This window comes from Oncorhynchus kisutch, linkage group LG18, assembly GCF_002021735.2.
Source record: "Oncorhynchus kisutch isolate 150728-3 linkage group LG18, Okis_V2, whole genome shotgun sequence".
NCBI lineage: Eukaryota > Metazoa > Chordata > Actinopteri > Salmoniformes > Salmonidae > Oncorhynchus > Oncorhynchus kisutch.
Window position 1 is genome coordinate 7,894,069 of NC_034191.2, and position 13,842 is coordinate 7,907,910.

The window sequence follows — 13,842 nt, forward strand, 5'->3', positions numbered from 1 at the left end:
TCCACAACAACACTGAGATCTGAACACAACTACATCAGAGGCCGTCACTGGCTCAGTTTACCTGTCAGTCCGTGTCCACCTGAGCTCTACTCCAGGTTGTTGAGGTCCGGCCAATCTGACCAGACTCCAAAGCCCGTAGCACGAGTGTGTCTCTAATTTTCTATTGGCCTTCCTCCTGAAGCCCAGGAAGTTGTCCTCGGTGTCCCTGGCCAGTGGAACCTTCCTCCTGAAGCCCAGGAAGTTGTCCTCGGTGTCCCTGGCCAGTGGAACCTTCCTCCTGAAGCCCAGGAAGTTGTCCTCGGTGTCCCTGACCAGTGGAACCTTCCTCCTGAAGCCCAGGAAGTTGGTCCAGAAGAAGGGAGGCTCTGGCTAACTCCCTGACTGTCACATCGTCACTGTTGAGCATGTTCAGTGTAAATCCACTCAACATTCGGACAGCTAAACCCCCATCTCTTTGGCTCAGGAAGACATCACGTGTGTTGAGGCATAGACACCTAAACCCCCCTCTCTTTGGCTCAGGAAGACATCACGTTGGGGGGGGTTGAGGCATAGACACCTAAACCCCCCTCTCTTTGGCTCAGGAAGACATCACGTGTGGTGTGTTGAGGCATAGACACCTAAACCCCCCTCTCTTTGGCTCAGGAAGACCACGTGTGGTGTGTTGAAACAAACCACTTTCTCACCAGTTCTGTTATTCATTTCCCTCAGAACCTTCTCTGGGAGAGGCACATTGGCAAGCAGATGTTGAATCGTTGCTAGGGCCACCTTTCTCAGAGAAAGACCCCTAGGTCTGAGAGTTGGGCTGAACACACAGTAGCCTTCATTTCTCTAAAAGCGGACCCCTAGGTCTGAGAGTTGGGCTGAACACACAGTAGCTTTCATTTCTCTAAAAGCGGACCCCTAGGTCTGAGACTAAACAGGACTACCTGTGATGGATACCGATAGAGACAACCTTGACGGACACAGAGGTCTGCCTCACCTCTAAACAATTCCTCTCATTCCTTAAGGTACAGCATGTACCTGGTTGTGTGTAAGTGGTGGCATGTAGCCATTAGACTTGTTAGAGATGTTGTGTTGTTAGAGATGTTGTGTTGTTAAAGATGTTGTGTTGTTAAAGATGTTGTGTTGTTAGAGATGTTGTGTTGTTAGAGATGTTGTGTTGTTAGAGATGTTGTGTTGTTAAAGATGTTGTGTTGTTAAAGATGTTGTGTTGTTAGAGATGTTGTGTTGTTAGAGATGTTGTGTTGTTAAAGATGTTGTGTTGTTAGAGATGTTGTGTTGTTAGAGATGTTGTGTTGTTAGAGATGTTGTGTTGTTAGAGATGTTGTGTTGTTAGAGATGTTGTGTTGTTAGAGATGTTGTGTTGTTAGAGATGTTGTGTTGTTAGAGATGTTGTGTTGTTACTGAACCTGATGTTCTAAACACTGTTGTTCCTGCAGGTGAAGAAGAGCGGCGTTAAGCTCAGCCAGGAGGAGCGGAAAAGACAAGAGGTAACAGCCTTAGTGTGTGTGTGTGTAACAGCCTTATTCAGTGTGTGTGTGTGTGTAACAGCCTTATTCAGTGTGTGTGTGTGTAACAGCCTTATTCAGTGTGTGTGCGTGTGTGTGTGTGTGTGTGTGTGTAACAGCCTTATTCAGTGTGTGTGTGTGACCAGGCAGGAGACGGGGGTACAGTTAGTGTGTGTGTGTGTGTGTGTGTGACCCTTTCCCTTCCAACATGGACAGTTCCTCCTACGAAGGATAAAGCCGACTGCCTCCAGAGAGTTAGAAATCTGTACACACAGAAAAGTCACTTCCTGTAGCACCCTGGGAAATGTAATATACGGTGCCTGACCTCCCCGTCCTGTAACCTCTCTGTAGCAGTAATAAACGCTTCTTAAAGGGGAGGGCTAGAACATATGGACCGTAGCCAAATCAGAGGTATAACATACCAGTGTTTCTCTTGCCATTGGAAGTTTTATTTGAGTTCTGTCTTGAATGTTGCCCAATGGCCTTTCAGCCCTGCTCTGACATCTCTCTAGCCTGCACCTCGCACACACGTTATTGACCAATGACATGCCAGAGATATTAGTACAGCTCACAGATGTTAGATACATTCATGCATTTCATTTACACCCTCTCTGTCTCTGTCTCTGTCTCTCTCTCTCTCTCTCTCTCTGTCTCTGTCTCTGTCTCTCTCTGTCTCTCTGTCTCTGTCTCTCTGTCTCTGTCTCTCTGTCTCTGTCTCTGTCTCTCTGTCTCTCTGTCTCTCTCTCTCTGTCTCTGTCTCTCTCTGTCTCTCTCTGCCTCTCTCTCTGTCTCTGTCTCTCTCTGTCTCTCTGTCTCTCTCTGCCTCTCTCTCTGTGTCTCTCTGTCTCTCTCTCTGTCTCTGTCTCTCTCTGCCTCTCTCTCTGTGTCTCTCTGTCTCTCTCTCTCTCTCTCTCTCTGTCTCTCTCTCTGTCTCTGTCTCTCTGTCTCTCTCTGCCTCTCTCTCTGTGTCTCTCTGCCTCTCTCTCTGTCTCTCTCTGCCTCTCTCTCTGTCTCTGTCTCTGTCTCTCTGTCTCTCTCTGCCTCTCTCTCTGTCTCTGTGTCTCTCTGTCTCTGTCTCTCTCTGCCTCTCTCTCTGTGTCTCTCTGTCTCTCTCTGTCTCTCTCTCTCTCTCTCTCTGCCTCTCTCTCTCTCTGCCTCTCTCTCTCTCTGCCTCTCTCTCTGCCTCTCTCTCTCTCTGTCTCTCTCTCTGCCTCTCTCTCTCTGCCTCTCTCTCTCTGCCTCTCTCTCTCTGCCTCTCTCTCTCTGTCTCTCTCTCTGTCTGTCTCTCTGTCTGTCTTTCTGTCTCTCTGTCTCTCTCTCTCTGTCTCTCTCTCTCATTCTCTCTATCAGGCCATATTTGAGTTGATATCGTCAGAACACTCCTACCTCCACAGTCTGGAGGTTCTGATCCGGATGTTTCAGAACTCAGCAGAGCTCAGTGACACCATGACCAAGACCGAGCACCACCACCTCTTCTCCAACATCACAGACGTGTGTGAGGCCAGCAAGAAGTAGGTCCTGTGTGTGTGTGTGTGCTTGCCTTAGCTAGAGGAAGGTGAATTGTGGGTATTGTAGTTGATGCTCTTGTGGTGTGTGAGGTCAGTGTGAGAACTAGGGCTGTACCCGACAAAAAACATCTTGGTCAACCGAAAGTCGTTTGTTCTTAAACATGTATTTTTCCATATGTAGACACACACTATGTGTATTAATCAAATCAACTATATATGTATTTAGCTTGTCTGATGCTTTAAGCTTACGGTTTAATATAATAAGACAAATGACTCAAGAGGGAGCCAGAGATCAAGATAACCAGAAGAAAAAAACCTTAACCTGTCCGGACCATCCTCTTCCCTCTCTTGCTGGCTTTCACAGATTCTGCCGTTACTCTCCTGAAGTTGCCGGTAATAAGCTACGTGATGATTCGTCAAACTTCCTCATGTGGCATGTCAATTTATTTCACAATTTCTACCGATCTACTTGGCAGTTATGGTTTTCATATGCAAATATTTGTGAAACAGTTTAATGTAATTTATTATAACGTCATTGTCATGTGGTTAATCAGAATTCTATCCAAATCTCAATAAAAAAGAACTTTAAAGTCACTTCTGTTGCCGTTGGCAACTATGTAAAAATAGCCTACATAAAGCCAACAAATAAAAACATTGCAGGTAGAAAATATCCTGATTTAAAAATAAATATCCTATAAATCACATTGGCTACACATGGCCTGTCACTATTAACTTGGGTCAGGCCTGAAGCACCTTGAAACATTGTATCCACTATTAACTTGTGTCAGGCCTGAAGCACCTTGAAACATTGTATCCACTATTAACTTGGGTCAGGCCTGAAGCACCTTGAAACATTGTAGCAACTATTAACTTGTGTCAGGCCTGAAGCACCTTGAAACATTGTATCCACTATTAACTTGGGTCAGGCCTGAAGCTTGCATTAGCGAACTTGCAACATTGTATAAAATATTCTGGGCCCTCAGTTTCCCTCCCCAGTTAGCTTGGGACAGACACAGCTGTAGGCTATTTGCACAAGGGATAAGAAGCAGTGCTGGACTTGGGCAGGAGCTCACCGGAGCTGAGTACTGACACCTCACGCGTTCTACTGCTTGAGCTCCCTTTCCTCTTCTAGATAATTCTCTCTAAAGTATTGTGTAGCTCCTGCACCTAAATATAAACAGTACCAGCATCCAAAATGAGTACCAGAACCTATTTCAGTCCAAGTCGAGCACTGATAAGAGGTAATCAGGTAGGCCTATTTTATGACATTTCCACTGGATCAGAGCATGACATTTTTCCATTTCACGCTGAGTGGTTATCAAAAGGTAGAGAGCTGGAAAGATTTTGAGCAACTATAGTAATTCTCAATGGATGTAGAAACAGACGTTGTTTGCTCGCTGTTTGAGGTGAAGAAAATATGACTTTGAGAAGCTCCACAGGTTATTATTGGTGGTAAGTTAAGCCAATCAGAAATACTATCAGATCCACAAATGGCCACATTTTATGTGTCTACATTTGTGCACAAGCCAGGTAGCCAATAGGACCACTTCTATGTGTAAATCAGGCCAGGTAGACAATAGGACTACTTCTATGTGTAAATCAGGCCAGGTAGCCAATAGGACTACTTCTATGTGTAAATCAGGCCAGGTAGTCAATAGGACCACTTCTATGTGTAAATCAGGCCAGGTAGTCAATAGGACTACTTCTATGTGTAAATCAGGCCAGGTAGTCAATAGGACTACTTCTATGTGTAAATCAGGCCAGGTAGTCAATAGGACTACTTCTATGTGTAAATCAGGACAGGTAGTCAATAGGACTACTTCTATGCGTAAATAAGGCCAGGTAGACAATAGGACTACTTCTATGTGTAAATCAGGCCAGGTACCCAAATAGGACTACTTCTATGTGTAAATCAGGCCAGGTAGACAATAGGACTACTTCTATGTGTAAATCAGGCCAGGTAGACAATAGGACTACTTCTATGCGTAAATCAGGCCAGGTAGTCAATAGGACTACTTCTATGTGTAAATCAGGCCAGGTCGTCAACAGGACTACTTCTATGTGTAAATCAGGCCAGGTAGCCAATAGGGCTACTTCTATGCGTAAATCAGGCCAGGTAGACAATAGGACTACTTCTATGTGTAAATCAGGCCAGGTAGTCAATAGGACTACTTCTATGTGTAAATCAGGCCAGGTAGTCAATAGGACTACTTCTATGTGTAAATCAGGCCTGGTAGTCAATAGGACTACTTCTATGTGTAAATCAGGCCAGGTAGTCAATAGGACTACTTCTATGTGTAAATCAGGCCAGGTAGTCAATAGGACTACTTCTATGTGTAAATCAGGACAGGTAGTCAATAGGACTACTTCTATGCGTAAATAAGGCCAGGTAGACAATAGGACTACTTCTATGTGTAAATCAGGCCAGGTACCCAAATAGGACTACTTCTATGTGTAAATCAGGCCAGGTAGACAATAGGACTACTTCTATGTGTAAATCAGGCCAGGTCGTCAACAGGACTACTTCTATGTGTAAATCAGGCCAGGTAGCCAATAGAGGGCTACTTCTATGCGTAAATCAGGCCAGGTAGACAATAGGACTACTTCTATGTGTAAATCAGGCCAGGTAGACAATAGGACTACTTCTATGTGTAAATCAGGCCAGGTCGTCAACAGGACTACTTCTATGTGTAAATCAGGCCAGGTAGCCAATAGGGCTACTTCTATGTGTAAATCAGGCCAGGTAGACAATAGGACTACTTCTGTGTAAATCAGGCCAGGTAGCCAATAGGGCTACTTATATACATGCACGTCCTTACTCAACATTGACAGGATTGCTCAAAACAAAAGACAATGACTAAATTGACAAAACTCGTAAAATGGAAATGAATTAAACCAAAACTAGTTGTGTGCTTTGCAAATAACATGTCCATTCCAAATAACATGTCCATTCCAAATAACATGTCCATTCCAAATAACATGCCCATTCTAAATAACATGTCCATTCCAAATAACATGCCCATTCCAAATAACATGTCCATTCTAAATAACATGTCCATTCTAAATAACATGTCCATTCTAAATAACATGCCCATTCCAAATAACATGTCCATTCTAAATAACATGTCCATTCAAAATAACATGTCCATTCTAAATAACATGTCCATTCTAAATAACATGTCCATTCTAAATAACATGTCCATTCAAAATAACATGTCCATTCCAAATAACATGCCCATTCTAAATAACATGTCCATTCAAAATAACATGCCCATTCTAAATAACATGTCCATTCTAAATAACATGTCCATTCTAAATAACATGTCCATTCTGAAAATGAAGACTAAATACTGGAATACTAATATGAAAAGCATTAAGAGAAATGATCGTAACCAAAGTAACAAACATTGTAGATTAGAAATGATAGGAATGAATTGGTAAATGTACTACTGGTGACGTGTGTAATGGGGAATTGATAGACACTGTAACAATCAAACACAATGAAGTGATGAAACAGTGAACGTGCACATATTGTCAGGAGAAAGAGCTCTGTGGGGAGAAGTGCATTGTGGATCTGGGCCACCTGGTCAATCTGACATCTGCATTGGCCGTGCAGTATTTACAGTGATACAGGACCCCTCTACAGGAGTCCGTTCATTCATACTTGTTGCACTTCACAGAGCAGTGCTCTTGTAAAAGAGGTGAGTTTGTGTTTTCTACAAGATGTACCGCCCCCACCTACCTCCCAGTGGACGCTCTCTACATGGCTCCTCCCGCTCTCTGCATGGCTCCTCCCGCTCTCTACATGACTCCTCCCGCTCTCTGCATGGCTCCTCCCGCTCTCTGCATGACCCCTTCCTCTCTTTTGCATGGCTCCTCCCGCTCTCTGCATGGCTCCTCCCGCTCTCTGCATGGCTCCTCCCGCTCTCTGCATGGCTCCTCCCGCTCTCTCTCTACATGACTCCCCCCGCTCTCTCTCTACATGGCTCCCCCCGCTCTCTCTCTACATGAATCCCCCCGCTCTCTCTCTACATGGCTCCCCCCGCTCTCTCTCTACATGGCTCCCCCCGCTCTCTCTCTACATGGCTCCCCCCGCTCTCTCTCTACATGAATCCCCCCGCTCTCTCTCTACATTAATCCCCCCGCGCTCTCTCTACATGACTCCCCCCGCTCTCTCTCTACATGGCTCCCCCCGCTCTCTCTCTACATGAATCCCCCCGCTCTCTCTCTACATGAATCCCCCCGCTCTCTCTCTACATGACTCCCCCCGCTCTCTCTCTACATGGCTCCCCCCGCTCTCTCTCTACATTAATCCCCCCGCTCTCTCTCTACATTAATCCCCCCGCTCTCTCTCTACATTAATCACCCCGCTCTCTCTCTACATGAATCCCCCCGCTCTCTCTACATGGCTCCCCCCGCTCTCTCTCTACATGAATCCCCCGCTCTCTCTCTACATGACTCCTTCCTCTCTCTACATGACTCCTTCCTCTCTCTACATGACCCCTTCCGCTCTCTGCATGGCTCCTCCCGCTCTCTGCATGACTCCCCCGCTCTCTCTCTACATGACTCTCCCCCACTCTCTCTCTACATGACTCTCCCCCCGCTCTCTCTCTACATGACTCTCCCCCCGCTCTCTCTCTACATGACTCTCCCCCCGCTCTCTCTCTACATGACTCTCCCCCCGCTCTCTCTCTACATGACTCTCCCCCCGCTCTCTCTCTACATGACTCTCCCCCCGCTCTGTCTCTACATGACTCTCCCCCCGCTCTGTCTCTACATGACTCTCCCCCTCTCTCTCTGCATGACTCCCCACTCTTTCTCTACATGACCCCCCCCTCTCTCTCTACATGACTCCCAATGCTCTCTACGTGACCCCCCCCCCTCTCTCTCTACATGACTCTCCCCCCACTCTTTCTCTACATGACTCTCCCCCACTCTTTCTCTACATGACTCTCCCCCCACTCTCTCTCTACATGACTCTCCCCCCACTCTCTCTCTACATGACTCTCCCCCCTTCTGTCTCTACATGACTCCCTCCTCTCTCCCGTAAACACACACAGCCCTCTGTTCCTCTGTAACAGTGTGTTCATGGTCCCCTGGGTTAGCTCATACTGGCAGCTGTGTGTCAGTCTGTTATTCATGCTAACCTCTCTCTGTTCAGGCCTGTACTGCTTCATAGTCCTCCCCACCTCATTCCTATGGAAACCTTAGCCACGTGTAACTTCACCCCACAGCCACGTGTAACTTCACCCCACAGCCACGTGTAACTTCACCCCACAGCCACATGCAACTTCACCCCACAGCCACGTGCAACTTCACCCCACAGCCACGTGCAACTTCACCCCACAGCCACGTGCAACTTCACCCCACAGCCACGTGCAACTTCACCCCACAGCCACGTGCAACTTCACCCCACAGCCACGTGCAACTTCACCCCACAGCCACATGTAACGTCACCCCACAGACACGTGTAACTTCACCCCACAGCCACGTGCAACTTCACCCCACAGCCACGTGCAACTTCACCCCACAGCCACGTGCAACTTCACCCCACAGCCACGTGCAACTTCACCCCACAGCCACGTGCAACTTCACCCCACAGCCACGTGCAACTTCACCCCACAGCCACGTGCAACTTCACCCCACAGCCACGTGCAACTTCACCCCACAGCCACGTCAATCTTTACCCCACAGACACGTCAATCTTTACCCCACAGACACGTCAATCTTTACCCCACAGACACGTCAATCTTCACCCCACAGACACGTCAATCTTCACCCCACAGACACGTCAATCTTCACCCCACAGACACGTCAATCTTCACCCCACAGACACGTCAATCTTCACCCCACAGACACGTCAATCTTCACCCCACAGACACGTCAATCTTCACCCCACAGACACGTCAATCTTCACCCCACAGACACGTCAATTTTCACCCCACAGACACGTCAATCTTCACCCCACAGACACGTCAATCTTCACCCCACAGACACGTCAATCTTCACCCCACAGACACGTCAATCTTCACCCCACAGACACGTCAATCTTCACCCCACAGACACGTCAATCTTCACCCCACAGACACGTCAATCTTCACCCCACAGACACGTCAATCTTCACCCCACAGACACGTCTATCCTCACCCCACAGACACGTCTATCCTCACCCCTCAGACACGTGTCACGAAGCTGCTAGCCATCAAACTAACAAAGTTTTTACCAGATGACTTTTGTAATGGAGCCCTCTCTGTCTGGAGAAGTACATTACTGGTCCCATGGCTGTAGGGGCTCTATCTCCTACCCGGTCCCATGGCTGTAGGGGCTGTATCTCCTACCCGGTCCCATGGCTGTAGGGGCTCTATCTCCTACCCGGTCCCATGGCTGTAGGGGCTGTATCTCCTACCCGGTCCCATGGCTGTAGGGGCTGTATCTCCTACCCGGTCCCATGGCTGTAGGGGCTGTATCTCCTACCCGGTCCCATGGCTGTAGGGGCTGTATCTCCTACCCGGTCCCATGGCTGTAGGGGCTGCATCTCCTACCCGGTCCCATGGCTGTAGGGGCTGTATCTCCTACCCGGTCCCATGGCTGTAGGGGCTGTATCTCCTACCCGGTCCCATGGCTGTAGGGGCTGCATCTCCTACCCGGTCCCATGGCTGTAGGGGCTGCTCTCCTACCCGGTCCCATGGCTGTAGGGGCTCTATCTCCTACCCGGTCCCATGGCTGTAGGAGCTGTATCTACTACACTTTGTTTCTGGACAAACCGGACGACTCAGAGTTCCCATGCGGCGGTTGTTTACTTGCTGAGGATTATAGTGGCTTGAAGTGGCTTCCTTGATCACACAGGTCGCCATCACCTGGTAACCCAAAGGCCCAAAGAGAGAGTGGGCAACCTTGATCACGCAGGTCGCCAGCACCTGGTAACCCAAAGGCCCAAAGAGAGAGTGGGCTGCCTTGATCACGCAGGTCGCCAGCTTACGTAAGAAACTGGGGAAAACTCAGTGGCATGTTTACCTTTTCTACACCGGTGGCTGGACGGCGTTCACGCTTGTTGGATGCATCTCCGCCTTGTTGTTTGTCGTTATCCGACTGGCCGGTGTTGCCCGGAGCTCACCCATGTGATAGCAGAGTCGAAGGAGCACAGCAAGAGGAGCAAGGCAATCAACGATGGTGGCATGTCACGAGTTGTGGAAGCTGAAGACAGAGGCCTCCAGCAAAGCAGTCTACAAGAAATAGGTTGGCGTCCTGGAGCCTGATCTTCCTGCAGCTTCGTCTCTGGGGATGCCTGTGTCTGTGGCCGCAGTGCCTTCTACTACGATTTCAAAGTCGACGTGGGCAACCTTCTGTTCTGGATCGAGCGGGGCTTCTCCATCTGTTAGAGGCCTGCACCGGGAGCCACGTGCACAAGTCATCCTGCCTCTCGCCTGTCCATAAAGGCTTCTCCATCTGTTAGAGGCCTGCCCCAGGCACCGGAAGCCACGAGCACAAGTTATCCTGCCTCTCGCCTGTCCATAAAGGCTTCTCCGAATCCTGTGAAGCGTGTTAGTGGGTGGATTACGTCATCCTTGTCGTCAGCTGTGATTTTTGGGCAGCTCCATGGTAAGAAATGTGACCGTTCCTGGTACAAAAACAATGTCTTATCCCGGAGCTGGAGTAAATGACATGAGTATGCTGCTCTGAAATGTACTACGTCAGGACATGGAAATCAATTCTATCATAATCCATGTGGTTTTAATGACATGAAGAAGGGCAGCTATGAACAGGTGAAACTGGATTTTAAAGAGCTGATTGACTCTCTGCTAGACACTAGTAAAATACCCATCATATCTGGCCCTGTGCCCTTCTCTGAATCACTACATTGAACACTTTAGCAGGATTCTTTCTCTTCACAATTGGCAATGTGATTATTGCAGCTCAATGGGTGTAACTTCTGTTGACAATTTCAATACCCTTTTGGAAACAAAACACGTTTTAATAAGGAGGATGGGATCCACCCAAAAATGTGGGTTCCTGGATCCTTTCACAGCATTATAAGGCTGCGTTGAGACAATGACTTATCAATGACCCAAGTCCAGCTCAGTTAATCCCTACCATTCTGTCACTGAGTATTCACAATGCTTCAGCAAATGTACATTACACCAGGGTTGTTGGTGGACACAATGTAAGTAATCTAGTTTCTGTCCCTCTTACTGCCCTGAATGCCTCTGTTGATCCTACAGATATTGTATGCAGTAATCATGTGTCTATGAACCAGAGTTATACTTTTAGCACTGAGGCGGTGTGCCCTAGTAGGGAGTCCACTGTGAGCAGCTCACCCTGCACTAACATAAATAACATGAGAATATATACTTCTCCTAAGCTTCCCAGTAAAGCAATAAAACGAAGTAAGCATCCCAGAAGAAAAGTACTCAAAATAGCCTACTTTAACATATGTAGTTTAAGAAACAAGGTTCATGAAGTCAATAACTTGCTAGTAAAAGATGACATTCATATTCTGACCGTTTCTGAAACTCACTTAGATAATATATTTGACGATACAGTGGTAGCAATACATGGTTATAACATCTACAGAAAATACAGAACTGCCAGTGGTGGAGGTGTTGCTGTTTATATTCAGAACCACATTCCTGTAAAGATTAGAGATGATCTCATGTTAAATACTGTTGAAATAATATGGCTACAGGTTCATCTGCCTCACCTAAAGCCCATTCTGGTGGGAAGCTGCTATAGAGCACCAAGTGCTAACAGTCAGTATCTAGATAATATGTGTGAAATGCTTGATAATGTATGTGATATCAACAGAGAGGTATATTTTCACTATGACATGCCAGCAACAAACGCTGACATCCAATCTGACCAAATGATGAAAGAGACAAGCATTGTAATTTAGAATTGTTTTAATTGAGTGTGGAAGAGGTGAACACACGTATTGATGTCTATCAACAATGACAAGCCACCGTGGTCTGACAACTTGGATGGAAAATGACTGAGGATAATAGTGGACGATATTGCCACTCCTGTTTGCCATATTTTAAATTTAAGCCTACTAGAAAGTGTGTGTCCTCAGGCCTGGAGGGAAGCTTAAGTCATTCCGCAACCCAAGAATAGTAAAGCCCCCTTAACTGGCTCAAATAGTTGACCAATCAGCCTCTTACCAACCCTTAGCAAACTTTTGGAAACCAGATACAGATACAATGCTATTTTACAGTAAACAAATTGACAACAAACTTTCAGCGTACTTTTAGAGAAGGACATTAAACAAGCACAGCACTTTTACAAAGGACTGATGATTGGCTGAGAGATCATAGTCTGATTCTAGAGAAACATATGTGCTATGGCTTTACACCCCCTGCTATATTGTGGATAAAGAGTTACCTGTCTAACAGAACACTGAGGGGGTTCTTTAATGGAAGCCTCTCCAACATAATCCAGGTAGAATCAGGAATTCCCCAGGGCAGCTGTTTAGGCCCCTTACATTTTTCAATCTTTACTAATTATATAAGGCCAGTGTGTCTATGTATGCGGATGACTCAACACTATACATGTCAGCTACTACAACGACTGAAATGAGTTAGTTTCAGAGTGGGTGGAAAGGAATATTAGTTCTTAAATATTTCAAAAACTAAAAGAATTGTATTTGGAACAAATCATTCACTAAACCCTAAACCTCAACTAAATATTGTAATAAACAATGTGGAAATTGAGCTAGTTGAGGAGACTAAACTGCTTGGAGTTACCCTGGATTGTAAACTGTCATGGTCAAAACATTGATACCATAGTAGCTAAGATGGGGAGAAGGATGTTGATAGTACCAGCACTATCAACAAGGCAGGTCCTACAGGCCCTAGTTTGGACAACCGTTCAGTCGTGTGGTCAGGTGTCACAAAAAGGGACTTGGCTTAAAAGAGGACAGCACGGCTTAAAAGAGGACAGCACGGCTTAAAAGAGGACAGCACGGCTTAAAAGAGGACAGCACGGCTTAAAAGAGGACAGCACGGCTTAAAAGAGGACAGCACGGCTTAAAAGAGGACAGCACGGCTTAAAAGAGGACAGCACGGCTTAAAAGAGGACAGCACGGCTTAAAAGAGGACAGCACGGCTTAAAAGAGGACAGCACGGCTTAAAAGAGGACAGCACGGCTTAAAAGAGGACAGCACGGCTTAAAAGAGGACAGCACGGCTTAAAAGAGGACAGCACGGCTGGCCCTTGGATGTACACAGAGAGCTAACATTAATAATATGCACGTCTATCTCCCCAAGTGGAGGAGGAATTGACTTCATCACTACTTTTCTTTATATTGACATGTAGAATGGACCGTCTGTCTAAACTACTGGCACACAGCTCGGACATCCATGCATATCCCACAAGACATCTCTTCACAGTCCCCAAGTCCAGAACAGACTATGGGAGGTGCACAGTACAACATAGAGCCATGACTACATGGAACTCTATTCCACATCAAGTAACTGATGCAAGCAGTGGAATCAGATTTTAAAACATATAAATATGCACCTTATGGAACAGCAGGGACTGTGAAGAGACACACATACATACGCAAACACACACACACGATAACATACACACTATACACACATGTACACATGGATTTTGTACTGTAGATATGTGGTAGTGGAGTAAGGGGCCTGAGGACACACCGTGTGTTGTGAATGTTTTGTCATGTTTTTTTTGTTGGTATAAACTGCCTTAATTTGGCTGGACCCCGGGAAGCGTAGCTGCTGCCTTGGCATAATAAATGCCCATCTCTTGTGAAATGGGGAAGGTCACTATGAGGTGGCTCTGCAGATGAGTTGAAACAAGCCCCAACTG

The 13,842-nt window shown here is 46.7% G+C and overlaps 1 protein-coding gene across 1 annotated transcript in view; it reads left to right on the forward strand.

Annotated features, from left to right (window-relative positions):
* The window catches only part of LOC109884672 (rho guanine nucleotide exchange factor 26), a 90,878-nt gene that overhangs the window by 18,614 nt on the left and 58,422 nt on the right, over nt 1-13,842 (forward strand). The window contains exons 5-6 of the mRNA XM_031795479.1: nt 1,440-1,490; nt 2,859-3,019. Coding sequence (XP_031651339.1) covers nt 1,440-1,490; nt 2,859-3,019 — 212 coding nt within the window. The remainder of the gene's footprint in view (nt 1-1,439; nt 1,491-2,858; nt 3,020-13,842) is intronic.